Source organism: Micrasema longulum, unplaced genomic scaffold, assembly GCF_059751315.1.
Source record: "Micrasema longulum isolate JH-2025_06_02 unplaced genomic scaffold, ASM5975131v1 h1tg000211l, whole genome shotgun sequence".
Lineage (NCBI taxonomy): Eukaryota > Metazoa > Arthropoda > Insecta > Trichoptera > Brachycentridae > Micrasema > Micrasema longulum.
The window spans coordinates 462009-484677 of NW_028277416.1; the positions used below are offsets into that span (position 1 = coordinate 462009).

Consider the following 22669-nt stretch of genomic DNA (forward strand, 5'->3'; position numbering starts at 1 on the left):
AGTTTGAATGGCCACTTTGCACACCGAGTAACATTCACCATTCTGCGTATATTTAAACATCCGTATTTCCTCAACTCTTCCAGCCTGGCCAGGAGGAAATCCAGCCTGTCTACAAACATTTGGACAAATTTAAAACATTGTTGTTTAAACTATCTGGTGTAAGAAGTATAAAAATGTAAAAATTGGTTCAGCCGGATGAATCTCACCCGCTTGATAAAGGTTTCTGCTCTTTTACTTCACAAAAGTCAACTACAGATGAAAGAGTTGAGGAAATTTCGATGTTTAAACATAGGCAGAATAGTGAATGTTACTCGGTGTGTAAAGTAGCTACTTAAACCAGCCAGTGTCAGATCATTAGCCCTGTAAATGACTATACTTCCATATTCTATTCTCGAAAATGTTTTTCCTCTTTGTTGCAACAAATTTACACCTTAATAACTCTCTAGGGAGGAAATCAGGCTTGTCTACCAACACTCAGAACATTGCTGATAAAACACTTAAGTTTGTAAGTGAAAATTCTTGATGGAAGTTCATTGTAATTTATTATATAAATAAAAGACGAGTGATACTTTAATCTACGAATTTGGAATATCCAATGACCGGATTCATCGCTTTCGCAACATCTTCGGCACTGGTATCTTTATTAAGGAGTTCAATATGTTTAAACAAAACAGCGGTAAGGATAGATAATTCAAAATCATATGAAAGTAAATTAAATAAAGTTAATTTTATTCGTAAATTAAATAAACTCTTAAGAGTTAACATAAAATAATAATCATACATATTAGCCATTGAGTAATTTTTCCCTTATGTTTTGTCAACATTTTCTTTTAAGATCTGCTTAGGAATTTTATTAACAACAAAGTTGTTATTTAAATTTAATTGTAAAGAATAACCACAAAATAATAATTTTCGTCTTTTGATCTGCGGAAAGATTTTTCATTTTAGCGTATTAAGCCAACCCTTCGATGAATGTCGATGTACTGAACATTTCTTCTACGTCATTTTTTACATCTTTTGATGAAGTTTTGATGTGGCCATCGGCTTGAGTTATCGATTTTTCTCCATTTTCAGCTTCTTCGCATACATTCGCATCATTTTCTGTTTCATCTGGCCAAACAATTGCTTCGATCCAACCGATAAACTCCGACACCCTTGTGTAGACTCCGGGGGAGTTTTTGAACCCACAGAATCTGCCAAATGAGGTGACTCCTAGAATTGTGTAAAGGAAAAATGTTTTCCTGCAGTTGGGGTTCTGAAACAAAGGAAATATTGACCACAAAAAAACTCTGAATAAAAACGGAGAAATTCAACAATATATCCTTAGATTCGTTTCGTTACCTATATAGAATATTACAGTACCATCTTGTCAACCGATTTAAATGCTAAATTTGTTATAAAACCGTCACAATATATGGAAAATAAACCCGAATTGGTTTGTCAGAACTGGTTTCAGAGATACTAAAGATCCCAGTTTACGCATGCGCGGACTTGTGAAATTCATCATTGGGAAACCGTCCAGTTTTCCCAACTTCATTAAAATCAACAAATGGAAGAATCGAAACATGGGCAAAATGGTGAATGTTACACAATGTGCAGACTTCCACATTCCCTTTTTTAAGGTATTCCCCATTCCTGTTTTAATTTGTTAATCATGTTTTATCTTTGGCCACGCAAGCTCGTGTAATCCGGTAGTAATACTTTTGGCCGATAGAGGCGCAACTCGCTTCCCGTATGGAATATGATGTAAATTTACTAACCCGAGTAATATTATTACTGTTTTTGTGATTTATTTTTTCCTAATAATAATATAACATAAAACATTACCTATCACTATGTTTCATAGAACGCAAGCGATGTTGGTTAGCAACAAATTGGTGACCATTTTGTTTTGTTCGACAATAAACACATAACGGTTCTGTCGGATGCTTTTGTCGCTGTGCTTGGCATTGTTTTTTAAATAACTTGGATATTTACGTTATAATTGATAAAAATCCACTATGGTGAATTGCAGTATGTTTGGTTGCAGCAGTTGGAGCGTCAAAGCTGTTAAAGGAGTCAGTTTTCACAGGTAATTGATTTCCAATATTTTCCCATGATTTACATTGATTTTGGGCATTTATTGTCCCGACACGTGTATTGTGTTGCTCAAAAACTTTCCTTGTATCAACATATTTACTTCAGATACTATTTTTTCTCAATTTAGGGGATAAATTTGTGAATTTAAAAGTATATTTACCGTTCATAATGACAGTTGATTACGGGCAATATGCGCGCGTCGGGCTCCGTGAGTCAGCCGTCCCACCCGCTCCGGCTGCCTGAGAGTGGTGGGGGTAGCTCACCCCTGCCACTCGCTACATGCCGCCGGCCGCAGGTGGCTTAAATACGGGTGCCTAGCGCCCGTACGGGCTATTTCGTCGGCCGCGACGTGCGCAACATGACAATACAATATACAATATAGGCCCTAAACACGATTAAGACACAATATGAAATACATAAATACAGACATAAAAGAGTTATCTCTGTCTATATTCCCCCGGTATTACTGAGGCCTGGCTCGAAAGCGAATCATTTATCTTTATTGTGAGCCTAGCGCTCAGTCACACAAATACCGGGTTCCTAGCTACGTTTATTAATTCACTCAGTTATCATTTACATATATCACTTTCATTTTTCCATTCTAACGTTATTCGCGTGTCCGGAAGAAACGTATTAAGTTATCCAAAACGAAAGCCATTTTCAGGAGAGGTATGCAAGTTTGGATTTTGTCCAAGGGAAGAGACCATTGCAGGAGACTGCTGCGAGACGTTGCATAGATTTATGTATATTACTATAAAGCGTAGTGTCCAACCAAATGTTCATTAAAATTTATGTTTATGTGATAATTTTTTTTTGTAGTATTCTTTAATAATATATCAACAAAGGGTTCTTGTCCTCATGGAGTAAGGGATATGATATTATTTTGTTTCTTTCTAATGTGTATATTTATACTAACGATGTTGTCACAGATTGGTTTGAGGTCACCACCGGAGTTCTTCAAGGTTGCGTCCTTGCACCGTTACTTTTATAATCCTCATTGGCTTCATCTTAAGGAAGTCAATTCTAGTAGACCGAGAAACATCCATCTCTTCTTCATATTCATTGTGATCGCTCAAATGCTTAGCATGTTCGCTCAAATGCTTAGCATGATCGCTTAAATGCTTAGCAGTACACTCAAAAATACTACCCACAGTTTCTGTGAACAGTTATTGTAAATTGTTTTAACCATTGTGTTTCCTTCTGTGCTACTGGTTTACATATATCATTCGATGCGCCATTGCGCACAGTTCCTGGGTGAGTGTTATCTTATCAAATCCTTCACTAATACCAAAGAAAAGTAAAAAATACAAATATACTTGATTACAGCTTATATATTAAAAAGGTGATTGTGTTTCAAACATTCTATGAGCAAATAAATATACATATCCTATTTACGTATTTATTAAGTTTAATTATCGATAAAAAGTCTGATGACATTTATATAAGCTAAAAAGATTCTCATGTGATATAATTTGATTGTTTGCGGCCATCTTTGCCGCAAGTGCTGTGTATGTTGCCTACTACAGGCGCAACTGCAATAACTCTTATATAAAATTAATATTTTATCAAAAATCAACCATGAAAATGTCAGTTGGTGAATCTCTTATGGATAGTGCCGTTGATTGCATCAACAGTATATCTCAGAGCGAAGATATCATGGACACCTAGGAATTATTTTGGGCAAGAATATTAAACATCCTTAGAGACATACGTAAGAACTGGTTTGATCAGTGGATATTGGAAAAAATACCTTTGGGAATATTTGAAGTGGTCCCCCGGAGTCGCCTTGGCACGTATCTCTGCCTCCACTGTGCAAATCTCCCGCACATATTTGGCTGGATATTATGCCGTTCTTCAGAGTCCCTCCTCGCCTCCGAACCAATGACTGAAATAGCACAAAATATACGTTTTCTCACTTAATTACTAGACTCGTGAGCAACTCTAAGGCACAAATCCTGGATAACGAAATGGAGTTAAGATGTGGGGGTCATAGACTATTGATTAATGACACACACACGTGCTTATTTTGTTAATGATAATTAGGTTAATTAGATTAATTAGATTTTTATTTTATTATTTTGTTAACTTTGTTAAATAACTAATTTAAGGCATGTTTCATTATACTTAATAAATAATAATAATTATGGATAAGTTATACAGCGCCATTTTCGTAATACCTCAAGGGCGCTTTACAAAGTGATTATATAAAGATATAAATTTAATTTTAACTTTTTAATTTAAGAAAATTAATGTACTTTGTCACCACATGCTAAGGATTTATTCAAATGATTAAAGAACAAGTGGGTTTTAAGTTTCTTCCGAAACATCACTTCACTCTCACAGCCTCGCGCCTCTGCTGGGAGAGCATTCCATGCCATAGGGCCTGCGACCGCAAATGCGCGTTCTCCAAATTTAGTGCGCTGTTTGCGTAGAGGTATAATAACTTTTCCTTTTGACATTGATTGACGTATGTCAGCTAGTTCACCTGGAATGTAGGGTTAACTTACATATTTCGGAGCAAGTGTGCAGTGACTTATACATAAGCCAACAGAGTTTGTATTCCACCCTCTGTGGTAAACGTAGCCAGTGTAATTCCCGAAGTAGTGGAGTGATGTGACTGAACTTAGAGATTCCGAAAATAATTCTATACAGACTGTAGGTGAGTCATTTTATTTATTGGTAGACCTGCGTAGATACCATTACAGTAATCGACTCTAGACACTACAAAAGCATTTATTAATTGACGGGCGGCATCGACTGGCAAATTTTTGCGTATGCATTTAATTTGTCTCAGCTGGTAAAAGGATGAACTTATCGTTCTACTTATTTGAGCGTCAAGATTGTAAAATGTTTCCTTCAGCACGGGACACCCCAGGGAACATTATTCTGTCTTAAAAAAAAGAATACAAACGTTTGTAAAAGTATAAATAAATAAAATTATAAAAATATTTTTGAATGACGCAAAAGATACCGACGCATTTCATTTCGATGTTTATTCCAAACCAAAATCTGTTCTGGTGTGGGGAAATCGGTAATATGAGACCTAGGTTTTGTCGATTTTGGCTAGGCATAATCAGTCCGAAGGGCAGTTGTCTGTTTCGCACAGTTTAGGGGAGAGATTTGCGAGAGTAAATGTCAAAAGTCTTACCCTAAAAGATGCATTGCATTGAGTTTGCGGTATAATATCCAGGTCGACGTGCATCATTGTCAAACTTCCCAGTTCGTCATCTAGAAATAAAAAAATGTAGGGTTTTCAATTCAATTCATTTATTTAAATATAACACATACATTAGAAGCATAAATTCAATACGTACATATTATAAAAAAGAAAAAAATACATGAAAGAGACTCGTGTTAAAGTGGTAGGAGAATCCTGCTCCGGAAAACCCCTTCGGATACATGGAACAGATCAACATTTAGAGCGATATTGTTCAGCGTAGCGGTAGCCCTTCCAACAGACATAACCATCAGAAGGTTGTTCCTGTATATCGGAATATGAAACAATCTATGCTGACGCTGTCTTAGGTAATTATCAGGAACATACAAATAAATGCTCATCATAATCACAAAAATACCGATCACACCGCGCAACAATCGATAAAAATGTGCAGTCAAATACACATTCCTTCTAGTCTTTAAACTGTTGTAGCCGAGCATACCCTGGAGAAACTCGGTCGGGTAGAGCCGAGGATAATACCCGCACTCTCTCATGTAGAAATATCTCAGAAACTTCTTTTGGATTTTCTCTATCATAAGAGAGTACTTCAGTTCATGTGGCCCCCAAATTATCGAGCGACTCTCGATTCTACTATGCACCAAGGAGTTGTAAAGAGTTCTCAGTACCCGGATATTTTCGAAAGCCCTGGCAGTACGCAGAACAAATCCTAACATCTTTAATGCATTACTACTAATTGGCTCTATGTGTTCATGAAATGTCAGGGTGCTCACAAATCTAACGCCCAGATCCTTAACATTTGATGGTCGTATCAGATTCTAGTCATTCATTTTGTAGCGAAAAAATATAATTTTTCGGGCCCTAGTAAAGGACGTGACCAAACGCTTGAAAACATTAAACTTAAATTAGTTTCGCCTTCCCCATTCAGATATATTAGATATATCCGCTCGGAGAAGACCAAAATCTTCAGAAGTTTTCACCTTTAAGAATAGTTTTAAGTCATCCACAAACAACAGAAAACGCGAGTTCAAAATTAAATTATTAATATTATTAATGAAAATCGAGAACAACAATGGACCCAAGTAAGAGCCTTGCGGGACACCCGAGAAAGTATGGAAACACTCTGACGCGAATATACTGACGTAAATAGACCGTAGGGGATGTATTGGTTTCTATTTTGTTGGTAGCAAAGCACCATTTTCATGAAAATCACCTCCAGGCTGCTATACAAAAAACACCCTAACACGTCTTGCAGCTACAGAGCGCATGGGCGGTTAGGATTCAGTTCCTGTTTCCAATTACATAAAATTTTAGTTTCATACAGAAGCTAGATTGCTACCACCCTATCTAGTCCCCATTTATATTTTACAAATAACGTGACTGATTTAAAAAAATAAATTATAGATGATTTCTAGATTATGACGTATCCTGCAGCAACAGAGCGCACGGGTAGTTAGAAATCTAGACCCTATTTTTTGCTCTTGAATTTAATGTTATAATTAACATAATATCAAAGCTTACATTACCAAACGTCTCACAGCTACAAAGCGCATGCACTGATAAAATTCTAGACACTTAAAATGTTTTTTCTAAATTTACGAAAAAAATAAAAATTAAATACATCGAGTAAAGTAATAAGTAATAATAATGGTTGATTCATACGAACCACAGTCCTTAAAATAGCTTGAATAAAATGACAGCTGTCAAACCAATTTCAATAGTTATGGGAAATCATTTTATCAGTTATTTCATGCAATCATGAAACTCAGTTTCCGAAAATTGATATAAAAAACGCAAAAACAAGCCTATTATAGTGTGTCGGACATCGCTGCGCGTGCGGCAAAGGGACATAGGACGCGGCCTGTGACGCGGCGAACAAGCGCCGAACATTAAACATCGACACCAAGCCGAGCGGCCCTTTTGCGGGCTCCCAGGCGGGGCTGCTAGCTGCACGGGAAAAATCGTTGCAATGACCGCGGATAGGCGGTCGAACCCCCCGGCCGCGACCGAAGCTTCCGAGCGGCCGCCAGGGCGACGAATGGCGCTCGGACGAGAGTGTACGATACCAGTGTTTTACAGTTTGATTTATATGTCGGGTTTTCACGCTTATTTTCGGCTAGGAGTCTCAATTTGTAATCTAATTAGCTGCCCCTTAAATAAAAACGGTGAAATATGTATGTCACTCACAAGGGCAGAAGTTAGAATATCGAGACCCTATCCACATATATGTATCGGATTGCGGGGAATCAGACCCTGTCCAATCCCATTGAAACTTGTGTCACCCTTTTTATCCTTATGTAGGATCTTTTCCTGTATCATCTGTACGTTAATTAAGATACGGGGAAGAGGCCTACATACTCGTTTCAAATGTGAAACATATCCCGAGGGAATTATCGGACTTCATAAGCATGAGAGTAGAAACAAAATATAAAATTGTCAAGCCAATGGGAGAGCGCGCTACGATATAAGCCGGGAAAGTCCGACCCTTTCTCGCTCTCCCTTGCGGCCTATGTATGCTGTTTTGTACCGTGCCCGACCGCGACACGGTACAAATTTGTTAATAAAACCCCTGTGTTTTTTTGTAAATAAAAGTGTGTATTAATCAAGACTCCGCGTGTTTTATTGAATCTACGCCCTCTCCGCCTTCGATGTCACCGCCTGCCCCTTTGAAGAATATCGCCGCAGACCCAGCCTGAAGAAAGCTACCTCATCCGAGATAGCCGGTCAAATAACAGCTGCAGAATCACCCCTATCTACAGTTCAACTGTATGCACGGCGAGGTGTCGTGTATATAGTTGTGGTCCTTCGAGCCGGATCGTAGCTGCTATACGGACGCCACATCCCAGTGGAAGATGACGCCTTCACTTCGCTCTGGAAAAGGCTCCGCCGAGAAGACTTCCTATGTCACCCCCCCTGCCGACGTCGTATCCACGGAAACGGGTACCGAGGCGTCGTCACAGGAGGTTTGCGAGGAGGATACCATCGAACTTCTGCAGGCTGAAGTTACGAAACTGACCCCCAATGGAATCTTCTAGGGCAGATGCGGGCCCTAGCGGACGAGCTGAGGCGGCAGAGAGACAAACCGGAGACTGGGTACGCCGCTCTTAAGACCCGATCGCGCAGATGGCTGCGGCGATCACCGAGATGGCCACGGCGCTACGCGGAGGATCAACGGGAAGCCCACGATCACACGATGGCGACGAGGGAAAAATGGAGGCGCTGTTGGCGCGCCAATCCACGGCAAAGGAATTGCCCACCTTCGAAGGAGACCCACTGGAATGGCCTACCTTCAAGGCCCAATATACGAGGTCTCTCTGGAGCGGACAAGGAACTCGAGCTGCTTATCATCACAGCAGCTACTGAACGAGATGGCGGCCAAGATCCCGCTGGCGATGCGGGCTCTGTGGTGGTACACCTTACCGAGACAGAGACGAACGCGCCACCGTGAAGGAATTTTCTTGCTGGCTTAGCGAGATCGCTCAGACGTCAATGAGCGCCGGAGGAATGGACGCGGGGTCGTTTTTTCCCAAGAAGAAAACGAAGAACAGTGTGCATTCAGTGTCCGCGCCTACCGAGACGAGGGACGAGTGCGGAGTGTGCAATCGCCCGCAGAAAAGTGAAAAGTGTAGCGAGTTTTTGGCGAAATCGGTAGCGGGCCAATGGGAGATTGTTCGCGAAAAGGGTTTATGTTTCTCGTGTTTGAGTCATAAATATCTAGCCGGTCAAATAGCAGCTGCAGAATCACCCCTATCTACAGTTTAACTGTATCCACGACGAGGTGTCGTGTATGTATAGTGTGTTTAACACAATTATTCACCAAAAAATGAGACATTTATACTTTTTTCATGAACAACATCAACTGAATTATTTTTTTATTCGATCAATTTGTCCCAATAATGTAACCTTGTAATAACGTCGTTAATAATTAGGTATATTTTAGTTTTAAAGCTGATTTTACATAATTATGTTGATTTATGTGTCAAGCATTGAATTAAAAAAAAAAAAATAACACGCCTGATACGAATGATTTTTCCTGTGTCAATATAAATAACTCCTTTGACGTTACTTCAAAGTTATGTCGTTACTTTTTCTGACAAATGACATTCTAATCAAGATATATTTAAGGACTCTAGTGACGTCGTTCTAAGTAGTTATTTTTTATCAAAATGTCTTTTTTACATTTTCAGAAAACTTTGCCGTACAATTTAATGCACCACTTTTTACCGCGCGCAAAAAAATATTTATTGAATTTAATTTCCCTTAGGGCTGAAGTTCCTCATTGAAAGTTTTATCAAGGCAAACAGCCCTATTTACCAAAGCTGGTTTTTCCGAATCCTGATGCTCTGGCGGACACCACAAATGTCTGCTCTTTTACCGGTAGACAAGCAATCCTAATATCAACACCCAGATCTAAAATTGGTTTGTCCATCTTCAGAAGAGCTATGTCGTTGTACCTGAAAAAAAAGGAATTAAAATTCTAAATCTTCACTATCGTATTTTAAGTATAAATAGCGTATATTTATTTATTTATATAAACGCCCAATGGGCATTTTTAAGGACATATTGAAACATAGAAAATTATTAGAAAGGAAAGCAGAAAGACACAATGGTATATAGTAGACTTGGTGGGAGTGGAAACGGGATGCCAATAAATCCCGATTCAAGCCGAAAATGCTCGCTTGAACGTGATTTTTATATGACTTTTGACAATTACCAAGACGGTACGCTTAACGATCGTCATAAAAAACGTCATACGTGCCGTTCGTTCCACAGGGCGCGTAACGTCTCATTTTCAGGTATTTCAAAATATGCATATTTTAAACTTCTTTAGAAAATTTATCACACGTCGCTTACAAAAAAAAATATTGTTAACATGGTATTTTTTTGTTTATTTAAAAAAAAACATTTAAAAACCTAAAAAAACTATTTTTCTACACATGGCCAGTAGCTCAATCACAAATAACTATCGACGTGTATCAGCGTTTACTATAAAAAATAATAAAATATATTGCATTTGCAAAGAAGTAAGGAGAATCTAATACAAAAATGTGAAAATTTAATTATTTATTTATTTTTGCACCACAACAGGCCAGGAGGCCCAATTACAGTGGTAAATTACATCACAGAACACGCAGGTTTGAAAAAAATCACATTTCAATTTTTGTGTTCTCACCGGGAATCGAACCCGGAACCTTCCGTGCGCGAGTCAAGCGTCTTGACCACTACACCACGGAGGCCGCCAATTACAATAACTACGGCGACTGCTTTTCTTGACATTTGGCTTGCCAACCGCCGGTTTAATGCAATGAATAGCGTAATAAATAATAAATAAATTAAAATGGCAGATTTCGAATATTTTCCATATTTACACCGGTGAGATTCAAATATGTGATTGCGCAGCAGGATTATACGTCGCGTCCTGAAACGTAAATATTTTGACATTTTATTTATTTTATTAGGTAAACAAACAGTATGTACACATATATTGCCAATTTCTTTGTATATTAGTGCAAGAAACTCATGCACACACCAAAAATATTGTTTACACTTAATACAATAATTTTGATTATGTTCAATATAATAAATGTTAAAGAAACGAAATGAAAAAATATTTATATAATAATAATGTTAAATGTCTGCTTCTCTCAAAATTTCTATGATTTTTGACCTAAATTTACATACATTGTCACAAAAAATATCAGCCTCGGTAAATATATTGTTATATTGGTCGCATATTCTAGGTATTGTAGATTGTTTAAAATAGTTTGTTGACGCGTTTTCAGTGTAAAACAAAAGATTTTGTCTTGTCGGTCTAGATGGCACACGGAATGGAAGTCTTTCTAGTAGGTTAGGAGAATCAATTTTATTATTTATTAATTTGAATAAAAATAACTGGTCCAATATTATTCTTCGATTTTTGAGAGAGTTTATTCCATAGTACTGCATACTTTCAGCATGATTAGAAAAGTTAATGTTTAACCGGTAGTCGACCTGCTTAAAAAAAATTGTGGACCCTTTTTAGTCTATTAATACTTACATTATAGTAAGGTGACCAAATAGGAGTACAGTATTCTAGCTGGGGACGAACAAATGTTTTGTAGAGTTTTTCATATGTCTCTGCATGTTTAAAAGGTTTTGATACTCGCATAATAAGTCCGACCATTTTACATGTTTTTTTTAGGACTGATTCAATATGAATATTAAACATTAGTTTCGTATCAATAATAGCACCTAAGTCGCGAATTTGACTATCTGTTATAAAGAACGGGGTATTATTAAAAGAGTACGGAATGCTGATTGTTGTTTGTTTGCGCGAAATACAAAATGAATGACATTTACTTATATTTAATTCCAGTAAATTTTGATTGCAATACTGAAAAAGTCTGTCGAGATCTTCTTGCATTTTTGCACAGTCAGTGTGAGATTTAATGCAGGTGTGAATTTTTATGTCATCAGCAAAGGATGTGAATTTACAATATTTAAAGCATTTGTTTATGTCATAAGTATATGCGTTAAATAGTAGAGGGCCCAGGTGAGAACCCTGTGGTACACCAGAAGGTATAGTTACAAAGTGTGAATTATAGCCTTCAATTGTTACACTTTGTAACCTTTTTTCTAGGTATGATGTAAACCATTTGAGTAAATCCCCGTGGATACCCATGCACCGTAATTTATTAATAAAAATTTGATGATTTACCCTGTCAAATGCTTTGGAATAGTCGGTGTATATGACATCTGTCTGATTGTTACTACGCAAGTTTTGCATAGCGAAATCTGTGAAAATTGTAAGATTTGATAAAACTGACCGTTGTTTTAGAAAACCGTGCTGTTGATTTGGAATATATTTCAAAATAAGGGGATATATGCGATCGTATATTATTTTTTCAAAAAGTTTACTAAATACTGACAAAATTGAGATTGGGTGATGGTTTTGGGCTATTTTTTTTGCTCCCGACTTGTGCATTGGAATGACAAATGCTTCCTTAAACTGTTGAGGAAAAATTCCTTCTTTAAGTGATCTGTTAAAAAGTAAAGTCAGCGGAGTCACTAGAGATTGCGCACAGCGTACAACGAATAAAGGCGGAATCCCATCGCTGCCTGCACCTTTGTTTACATCGAGCTTAATTAAATATTTAAAAACTTCTACCTTGTTTAAAATTACAGAAGCCCATTGATTTGTGGTATTTACTTCTTCCTTGAATGTAATTGAAGCTGTGGTAGGTGATGAATATATAGAATTAAAGTATTTCAGGAAGAGATTGCATACGTTTTCTCCCCCTGACACAACTTCATTTTCAAAGCATATGGTTTGTGGAGTATTTGATCCTTTATTCTGATGTTTTTTTTATTTTTTATTTATTTATTCATATTTTTCGCTTACAAACTATAATTAATAATAAAAATAATGTGACCTCACTGGGGTTTCCCGTGCCGAGGACACTTAACAATTTAGTTTTTTTTAATTACATTTGAGAATAAACAAAGAAGACTCACTTAAAAAACAAACATAATTAACAAATATTCAGACAGTTTTAAAAACAAGGTATTTAAATACATCTATATTATTTATATTACAAAACACACAGTGAAAACAACAAAAACCTAACATAAGCCATACAGTTGTGGAGCAGTTGATTCAGCATTGGTATGGGCGAATGAGACAATCCATTTTACTTCTACCTAGCTCCACTATCCATTTTTTATAGCCTTTTTAAACATTTTCTCATTACTATAATGTAAGACCATAGTTTTTTAGGATTTTGTGGTATTTCACGTTAAATAGTGTTGATATAACATTTGTAGCAGTCTTTTTGAAGTATCTTTTGTCGTGCTCGAAGTAGTGAAAGTTCAGAATAGTCACGTGGATTACCATATTTTATCAATTTTTTCTGTATTTTTTTCTTTTCTTTTCTTTTATGATTTTTATCAAAGAGGAGTTGTACCACTTCGGATATTTTTTTGAATTAAATAACTTTTTCAGAACATTGTAGAAATGGCTTTATTGATATTGCCATAGAAATGTTTTATTTTTTTAATATTTAATATTAGGTGTTCGCGGGTGTTGCATTGTGATCGCGAATACGATAAACAACCACGATGAGAAATTGTTATCACGTCGCTTATTAGCACATCGATGGTTATTTGTGATTGAGCTACAGATTGACAGATAAGCGAGTGTTATAAAATTGGCTTACTTAGATGGCGGTTTGTATTCAGGATGGCGAATCTGTTCTACTAAATTTCTTTCCTGTTCTATGTCCTCGTTTAAATCTTCTTCTTCTAGCGTCGTCGTTCCTAGCCTCGCTCTGATTGGCGGACCCCTGAAACAATATTTATTATATGTATTCTAAGGGAAATAAAATATTTATTTATTTATGTTTTATTAAGTTAGTTCATAACACCTAAAGGACTAAACTTTTAATAATAACACAATTTTTTTATCAAAATTTCTCAATAACATATTTTTTCAAATTAATTTTTAATATTTCAATCTCCTTTATTCGTTCAGGTAACTCATTGTACAGCTTCAATTCCTTGTACAATGAGTTTTGAGATTCTGTTTTTCTCCTCATTACTAATCTTATCTTTATTTATCCCTTGTTTGATATGTATGACCATAGAATTAAGAATAGTCTAGAAACCCCATACGCACATCAAACAGAAGGCGACTAAACTACTCATAGATGAGTAGGTTTACTTTTTGACCCATTAGTTTCTTTGTAGACGTCGCTCAGTACGCAACTCCCAATTTTAATTCAACTATGCCGTGTTGTGTCCTTTCAAAGAGTAGAAATACTGCTAGGATCTTAAAGAAACAGGATAGGATCACATTTCATGTGTAATTATCTAATGAATACGTTTGTCACAAATGCATTACTTAAAATTGTTTAATTAATTATTTTTCCATCTGTCAGATTGTCGAAGAAACAAAATAAGAATTTCGTTAGTGTTGCCAGGGTAGTAAATTTTTTTACCCTACTTTGCTCATATAACAAGAGAAATAATGAAAATTGAACCTCGGATTAAACAACGCCGTGGTGGACATTTTACCGACATTTTCTTTAAAACATGAAATATTATTTAACATCATATAAAAATATCCGTTTTATGTAGAATAAAATTTGTTTTATATTTTAAGTTCAAAGTTCATTAATTCAATTACTCTTATTAAATGACCCTTTACTTATCTACTCTGTTGTGTTAATCAATGTTTCCGAGTGCACAATAAAATATAAGAAAAATTAACAAATTGCTTTTTTTAACCTTACATTTGTGCTATGGTTATATTCTTCGCGATCTGGCAATATTACTCGGTGACGTGTGTCTAAGTGGGGCGATTATTGGACACAGTCCGATGTATTCAAATAATTCTACGCTCCTTCTGGACTATTCTTAATTCTATGCACTCGACATTCAAACATGAATGCCAAGCGTTTTACAAGAAGGAAGTTTGACAGCTAAAGTTACGAATTCGCATTCGACTGTCAATGTCGAGTGCTTTGGGGCACTCGAGCAGAGGTGGTTCCTTAGTATGTGCGTAAGTGCAGTGAACTGCCAAATAAAATATGTAGAAATAAATTAGTAATTTTATTCATAGTAAAAATATGTTATAGGTACAAAGAAACAGGGATTCGTTGCAATGTTATACACGTAAACATCATAATATTCGATACTAGCGCCAAAAGATCTAGCGAAATCGACTCTAGCGGACGATTTTCTCATCTTGTCTACGCATGCGCAATCGTCACCGTGCATGTTCTATTTTGCATAATTCTTTACCCTGAATTTCTATGAAATATGTCATATCTCCTAAGATCGTCATTTGAGCGAGACAGACCACGCTTTATACCGGTGAATCGTGCGTTATAGCCCCGCCACACTATGCTCCTTGCGCTGTTCATGCTCATGCTCCTCGCGCTGCCACCCTCTCGCCCGATGTTGCCCCCTCCACCCACACACTTTTCTACTCGCGCAATTTTTTTTTTTTTTAGTTTTATTCATTTTAACAAATCAGTTACATACATAATTGTATTTTTGTTCCCGCAAAGCCGAAGCTTGTCTGCGGGTTACATTACATTAAAAAATATATATATAAGTAAGTACATAGTTTAATAATAAATGAAGAATAAAATATATTTATATGCACACTTAAGTTTCACTTGCTGTTTAATTTTTAATGAAATTAGATTTTTTTCCTCACGATTTTCAGCTGGTATTAAATTGTACAGTTTTGGTACTACACTCCCCATCGTTCTGTCTCCATAGTAGTTCTTCTGTCGTGGTACCATCAGCTGCTGTGCCGATACGTGCTGATACTGCTGTGCCGTTTTGGTAAGAGAGAGCAAAAGCGAAACTGAACCAAAGCTGATCGAGGACACGCAGATTCTGGCTGGCTTCGATCGCGCCGTCGAGCAGTCGGCCTGTTTCCGGTATCTGTTCGCAGTGTTGCCAGTGGTAGAAATATGGCACAAGAGTGTGCCCATAAGAACATGAAAGGAAATCGATTGTAACAAACTTGGGACATCATTAATGCTTATCTCCAGTTTTATAAAAAGGGGACCAGTCTTGAATAAGTCGCGAAAGCGATGAATCTGCCTACTTGTTATTTTTAATTCGGGGGTGTAAGTATCATTCGCATTTTATTTCTATACTTAATAACCCCACAGGGTAGTTGGGTTAAGGGTTGAACGTACGTTCTCGCATCTCCCAAGCAATGAGCGGCGGAAAGTATCCACAGTGGACTAATTAACGATCCACCACAGTTATACATAATCTCTTCGTTTTTTGTCCTTGGTTCGTACCCAATCATGACCTGAAAACGGTAGCAATATTAGACATATTGTTGTAGTTATAAATAAATAATTATTCAATATATTTCAACAGAGATAAAAAAATATTTTAGAGAAGGTAATATAGAAGTCTAGGCATCTACAGAGCTTATGACCTGTCATTGGCTGGTTGAAGCGGCCACTTTACACACTGTGTAAAATTCAACATTCTGCACGGGCAGAATGGTGGATTAGAACATCTATATTTCTTCGATTTTTTTCTTACATCTGTTGATGTTTGTGAAGTTTAAGAGTTGAAATCTTAATAGAATACGAAATTAAAGGAGCAAATAAATCATTTTGTAAATTTATTTATTTATTTATTTATTATTATCATTATATTACATACACAAAATTATAATTTATGTAAAGTTGCTTTGACTGTCTAACTAGGGCTATTTACCCCGTTCTAAAACAGTCAAAAAAATATAAAAAAACAGTAATCAATTTATAGAAACAGTTATAAAGATACAGGACAAAGTGAAAAACAAAGTAAAAAATGGAGTAAAAACATGGTAAAAAATGTAGTAAAAACATAGTAAAATTGTAGTAAAAACCTAGTAAAATTGTAGTAAAAACATAGTAAAATTAGAGTAAAAACATAGTAAAAATGTAGTAAAAACATATTAAAAAATGTAGTAAAAAAAAACGTAGCAAAAAAAATAAATTATAAAAACAAAGTAATAAATGCAGTGAAAACATAAAAACAGAATACATAGTAAGAAACATATTTAAAGTCATAATAAAAAATGAATGTATGTTGTATAGCAAAAAGCATATTTAAAGAAAGAAGAAAAAAAAAACAGCATATTAAAAAATAAAGTAAAAGATGTAATAAAATTTTTTTAAAATAAATACATAGTTAAAACAAGTTAAAAAGTCATGAGAATCTTAAAAATTAAATCAGTAAAAAAACTAAAAATATATATTAACAATTTAAATTAAAACATGTGTTGGCCATTTAACAGCCACCATTAACCCCTCAGACTCCCTGCGACCAAATTCTCCAAGGAAAGTAGCCAGCAACCTCTTTAGCTTGTGGTATAGAATAGAATGAGAAAACTTTTAAATCTATTTATTAGATTGGGAAATATATAGGGTGTTCATTAAATCCTGACACATCCGAAACCACGATGATCAGTATGAGCAAGAAGACATATTGGCACAATAAAATAATTTTTTAGAACGAATAAAATTTATAAAAATAAAGTATAAAAAAAAACAAATGGTTGCTTACTTCTGCAGGGGAGAAACGAGGAGTAGGGAGCGGGGAGTCTGATACTGCGCCGCGCTTCCCTCACGTAAGTAAGTAACCATTTGTTTTTTTTAATCTATTATTTTTTTAAATTTTCTTTGTTCTAAATATTTTTTTAATATGCTAATATGTCTTCTTGCCTATACTGATCATCGTGGTTTCGGATGTGACAAGGTTTAAAGAACATCCTGTATAAACTATCCATTTATCCAAATAACTGTTTTTTGTATAACTGTTGTCCAGCTGTTGCTTGTACTAGATTTTTTGCTAACGTTGCTCTAAACTGTTATTCTAAAACAGTATGATTTGTGAAACGGATACTGTTGCTTCTTTCAATTGATCAAAACGACCATATCATGCATGCTGTGTTCACATATAATTGATGAACAATATCTAAACATAACGAATTGTGATTACCAGCCGCGCGCAGAGTTTTTAACTAGGGTAGGCAGTATACCATGAGTCGTCTGGTGAAGATCTAGAAGAATCGCAGTATAACCATTAACACCAAAAAGAGACTGGTGAAGGCACTGGTTTTCTCAGTGTTCATGTATGGTGTGGAGTGTTGGACACTGAGGGAATCTGAAAAAAAATCGAAGCTTTCGAGATGTGGTGTTGGCGGCGAGTGCTGCGGATTCCGTGGACGGCCAGACGTACGAATGCATCTATTCTCCAGGAACTGGACATAGGAGAAAGATTGATATCCATGTGCGAGAAAAGAATCCTGCAGTTCTTTGGGCATATTTCCAGGGGAGATTCTGATAGTTTGAAGAAAACTATTCTCCTGGAAGTGTCGAAGGGACAAGGTCGCGTGGACGTCAACCGATATATTTTTTGTTATTGTATTTATGCAATTCTAGTAGGATAGGCACTGCTTATGTGCCTACATGGAACGCACGCTACTGGACTGATTCTCTCTTCAATCCGTGCCTCATGTCTGAGGATGGTGATTACGCCTGACTCCAGGCATGGCTCGTCTGTGGACAGTCTCCCTCCACCTGGAACGGTCTTGTGCTCTTCTATAGGCATTCGTCAGTGATGATTCTGATAACTCAGTGACTGTACCGCTCCATCTTGTCGGTTGACGTCCACGTGACCTTGTCCCTTCGACACTTCCAGGAGAATAGTTTTCTCCAAACTATCAGAATCTCCCCTGGAAATATGCCCAAAGAACTGCAGGATTCTTTTCTCGCACATGGATATCAATCTTTCTCCTATGTCCAGTTCCTGGAGAATAGATGCATTTGTACGTCTGGCCGTCCACGGAATCCGCAGCACTCACCGCCAACACCACATCTCGAAAGCTTCGATTTTTTTCTTTTCAGATTCCCTCAGTGTCCAACACTCCACACCATACATGAACACTGAGAAAACCAAGGCCTTCACCAGTCTCTTTTTGGTGTTAATAGTTATACTGCGATTCTTCCAGATCTTCACCAGCCGACTCATAGCACTTTCGGCAATACCAACACGTCGCCGTATTTCACCTTCACACCCACTGCCATCGCTAATGAGAGAACCTAGATAAATGAAATTGTTGACTCTTTCTAAGTTGCGCAGTAAGGACTGATTACTGATTACTGGATTATGATTACTGATTATAATGATTACTGATTATATTACTGATTATAATGATAATGATTACTGATTACTGGACTGATTACTCTACCAATAATAAAGAAAATAAAACAAATCTCTAGTTCAAAGGCAACTTTTCCGTTAATTATGAAAAAAGGTAGTTTGAAAGGTGTATTATTACAGACGATGACAGTGTGCAGAGAAAGCTTCTATGGAAGTCTGTAGACTTTTCCTTTGAACTCAAATATTGCACTCGATTTCGAATGGATAATTACAGAATAGTATAAATATTACTCACCATATGTGGGAACTCCAATACGTCGGCGGGAACTCGCTGCTTGGACCCGCAAATAATTCTTTTGCATTCTACCATCCGCTGTCCATACTTTTTGCATTCTAAAAACAGATTATACCCAGGTTACAGGGGCGAACCGTGTATAGAAGCGATTATGCGCAGCTTACCATTATATTTGACTAACCATAATAATGATTTACTGTAACTTTATTTACAGAAAAACAAATAAATAATTACTATTTATTTCAAATCATTTCCACCGTTTGTATTTTTATCCTTTTATAAATATTAATATTAATAAAGCGCGCCCAGCGCCTGCGGTGAGGAAAGAAACTAGCCGATTATTCCAGCTTATTTTTTCATACAAATAAGTATACTATATTTTGAATGTCTTAACCCCAGTGCGGCTTTTTTCATCAAGGTTAAACTTGCAGATTACAAAAATTTGAGATGGTACTTTTGACATAAAAACATAATTACTTTCATGCGTCATATTACAGGACATATGGCGCTCGACGCGGCCGTTTTTAGCACTATTAATTTGGAAAAATTCGGCCAGTTGACATTTCAATTGAATACCTAATATCAACTCAATTCAAAGTGCTATTTTTTATTTATTTTTTGATGAGTTATGTATTTAAGTAATGGATATCTATATAATAAAATATATCACTAAGTTACATCGTTTGAGTTGATTTCATGGATAACAGTTGTTTCATACAGAACCACAGAAAAATATCAATTTATAGTTAGTTGGAATTACTTACATTATATTATGTACTATCTATGTAGGTACAAATATATGATATATAAAGTTTATAATGTTAAATATATGAAGTTTATCTGTAAATAAAATCACCATTCGCCACTGCCAGATTATTGTCAAAGCGTTTGAGGATGGTCAGCAGATTGACGTCCTCTATACTGATTTTTCCAAGGCATTTGACAAAGTAGATCATAAAGTTCTCATATATAAATTACATACCTTGGAATTAAGAGATCCATAACTTTCATTTATTAATTCTTATCTTAACGGTGGCAAACAAAATGTTCGGATATATAACTATTTGTCAACCAGTGTTGATGTTACATCGGGCGTACCTCAGGGTACTCATTTGGCACCCCTGCTTTTCAATTTGTTTATTAACGATGTTGCTTAATCATTCTCAAACTCTCGCTTTTGACTTTTCGCGGACGACAACAAAATTTATAAAATAATGCAAACTTTACAAGACTGTTTTCATCTTCAATCAGAAATTTACACTTTTAACCAATTATGTAAAATCAAAAGATTGGAACTAAATATTAAAAAATGAAAAATAATGACATTTTATAGAACAAAACAACCGATTTTCTTCGAGTACCTAATAGAAAACTCGTGCAGTTAAGAAAATTGATGTAGTTAAGCCCATCAGAGATTAAGAAGTTGTTTTGGACTATAAACTGACATACAACGAGCATATAGATAATACAGTAAATAAATCACTGAAGTTACTTGGCTTCGTTAACAGAATATCCTCTGATTTTACTAATATCCGCACTATCAAAATTCTTTTTCGCTCAACTGTTCACCTTCTTCTAGAATATGCCTCCGTGGTCTGGTCTCCATTATATGTGAATCGCATAAATCGCATTGAATTAGTCCAACATTGCTTGCTTCAAAAAGTAGCGTGGATGCTTGGACTAGAGAGAGGTAATTATTATTATGCTGATATAGAGTCAATGTTAAATATGTCTAGTCTACAAAAACGAAGAACTTATATTGACTCCATAAATACGAGTATGTTTCGCATACTAAATGGTATAATCCATGTGCCATGGTTACTGGGATAGTTAAAATTCCATATTCCTACTCGTAGGTTGAGTAACAATGAAGTACTGTTCATCGATCAGTGTAGAAGAAACTATGGCCTTAATTCTCCAAATCATCTTTGTCGTATTGTTAACTCAAGACAAGATCTGGACTTTTTTGGTTTAAGTTTACAAGGATTTAAACGAGCTCTAAATAAATAGTTCATATCTTGTCTCGATGTCCCTTATGTTTGTCAATGCTTTTTTCTTTTTTTAAATGTTTTAAACTGTTTTTATATTGTAATTGATCACGCCACTTGCCCGTTAGCAAATGCACGCTCGAAGTTGCTGGTTCGCGGGATGCGTTATCCTTTATTTACTTTGCCACTGAACCCTAAATACAATGAATGCAATTCCTACCTTGCACTGGGGTTCTGGTACCTTATCATTTGTTACTTGTCTCGCAGCAGTCAGGATCAGATCAGATCGTGGGGTCATAAAGGAGGGGCACTTGAGATGGTTTCTTGATTATAATTATTTCACGACACAGTGGATAAAGTAACTGGTTTGCAATCGCGGTGAGAAGAGAAAAAAATATCTGAGCACATGAATACTGACAGTTCAATTTCGAGTAATTTTGAATATGGAACATGTTAGGCCGGAGACAAAAATGTGGTACCTATCCACAGTAGAAACGCAACATTTTAACCAGGGCCCAGTATGCAGCAAATAAATACAACAAAGTAATTGTGGCGTAACCAGTAATATTAATACCCTATGAATTGTATAAATTAATGTCCATACATAAATAAATAATTGAAATCTGTTTTTACAAGGTTTAGAGACGGTTTTGAATTACGCTATTATTTAGGTAGGTAGGTTTTTATGTATAGTTTATTTTTGCATCAAAAACTAATTTTCAGTTTTTAGTGGAGATTTCAAAGTTTGCTTTAATACACTCAATTATCAGTTTAGTTCGGTTAGACAAAGCTGGATCTCACCCCCAAAGGTCTAATCAATCTTGACGTTTATTCAGACACAGAGCAAAAACGTTTTCAAGAAGAAAATTTAAAGGTTTAAGTCATTTGGCGTTTTCACAATTTTTGTTTTGATTTATATCTTCCAACAATGTTTGAGGAAGTCCAAATGCTTGCAGACTGGCTGGATTTCCTCCCTAGGGAGTTATTCATATTTAAATTTATTTCAACAGAGAGGGAAAACATTTTTGAGAAGGGAATATGAAAGTCTAGACATTTACAGGGCTTACAACCTGTCATTGGCTGGTTTAAGTGGCCACTTTACACATCGTGGAACATTCACCATTCTGCCCATGTTTCAACATCTTCAATTTTTTTATCTATTGATGCCTGTGACGTTAAAGAGCTGAAACCTTTATTTATGCGGGTGAGATTCGTGTAATTCTATTATTTCACCTGTTTCAACTTCATGGACCAGCATATCGACATCATATGATCGAAACGCACCAATGAATGACCGCAAAAATTAGTCCGCGTTCTTTATTAACATTTAAAATAGTTCTTATTTATATTTTAAATAGGCTTCTGTGAAAGTGCCCGCTTCAAAGCGACGATAAACTCCAATAAATTCCAATTCCAGCAAAAAATGCTCGCTTGAACATGATTTTTAAAAGACTTTTGACGCTTGCC

The 22669-nt window shown here is 36.1% G+C and overlaps 1 protein-coding gene across 1 annotated transcript; it reads right to left on the reverse strand.

The window, feature by feature from the left end:
• Positions 1-525: 525 nt before the first annotated feature.
• LOC148283692 (serine protease snk-like) lies at positions 526-22460 on the reverse strand. Its single transcript, XM_088243453.1, has 8 exons — positions 22436-22460; positions 19215-19312; positions 15949-16067; positions 13450-13575; positions 9569-9708; positions 5228-5307; positions 3830-3964; positions 526-1255 (listed from the first exon to the last, which is right to left on the reverse strand). Exons 1-8 carry the CDS (start codon positions 22458-22460, stop codon positions 953-955), a joined length of 1026 nt encoding a protein of 341 aa, XP_088099579.1. The 3' UTR covers positions 526-952.
• Positions 22461-22669: the final 209 nt, after the last annotated feature.

Coding starts and splice junctions, on each gene's coding strand:
- LOC148283692 (XM_088243453.1), bottom strand. CDS start 22,460: ATGCTGGTCCATGAAGTTGAAACAG. Junction 13,576..15,948: donor TGCTTGGGAGATGCGAGAAC/GTACGTTCAACC, acceptor ATATTGTTTCAG/GGGTCCGCCAATCAGAGCGA. Junction 9,709..13,449: donor GAATACAAACCGCCATCTAA/GTAAGCCAATTT, acceptor CTTTTTTTTCAG/GTACAACGACATAGCTCTTC.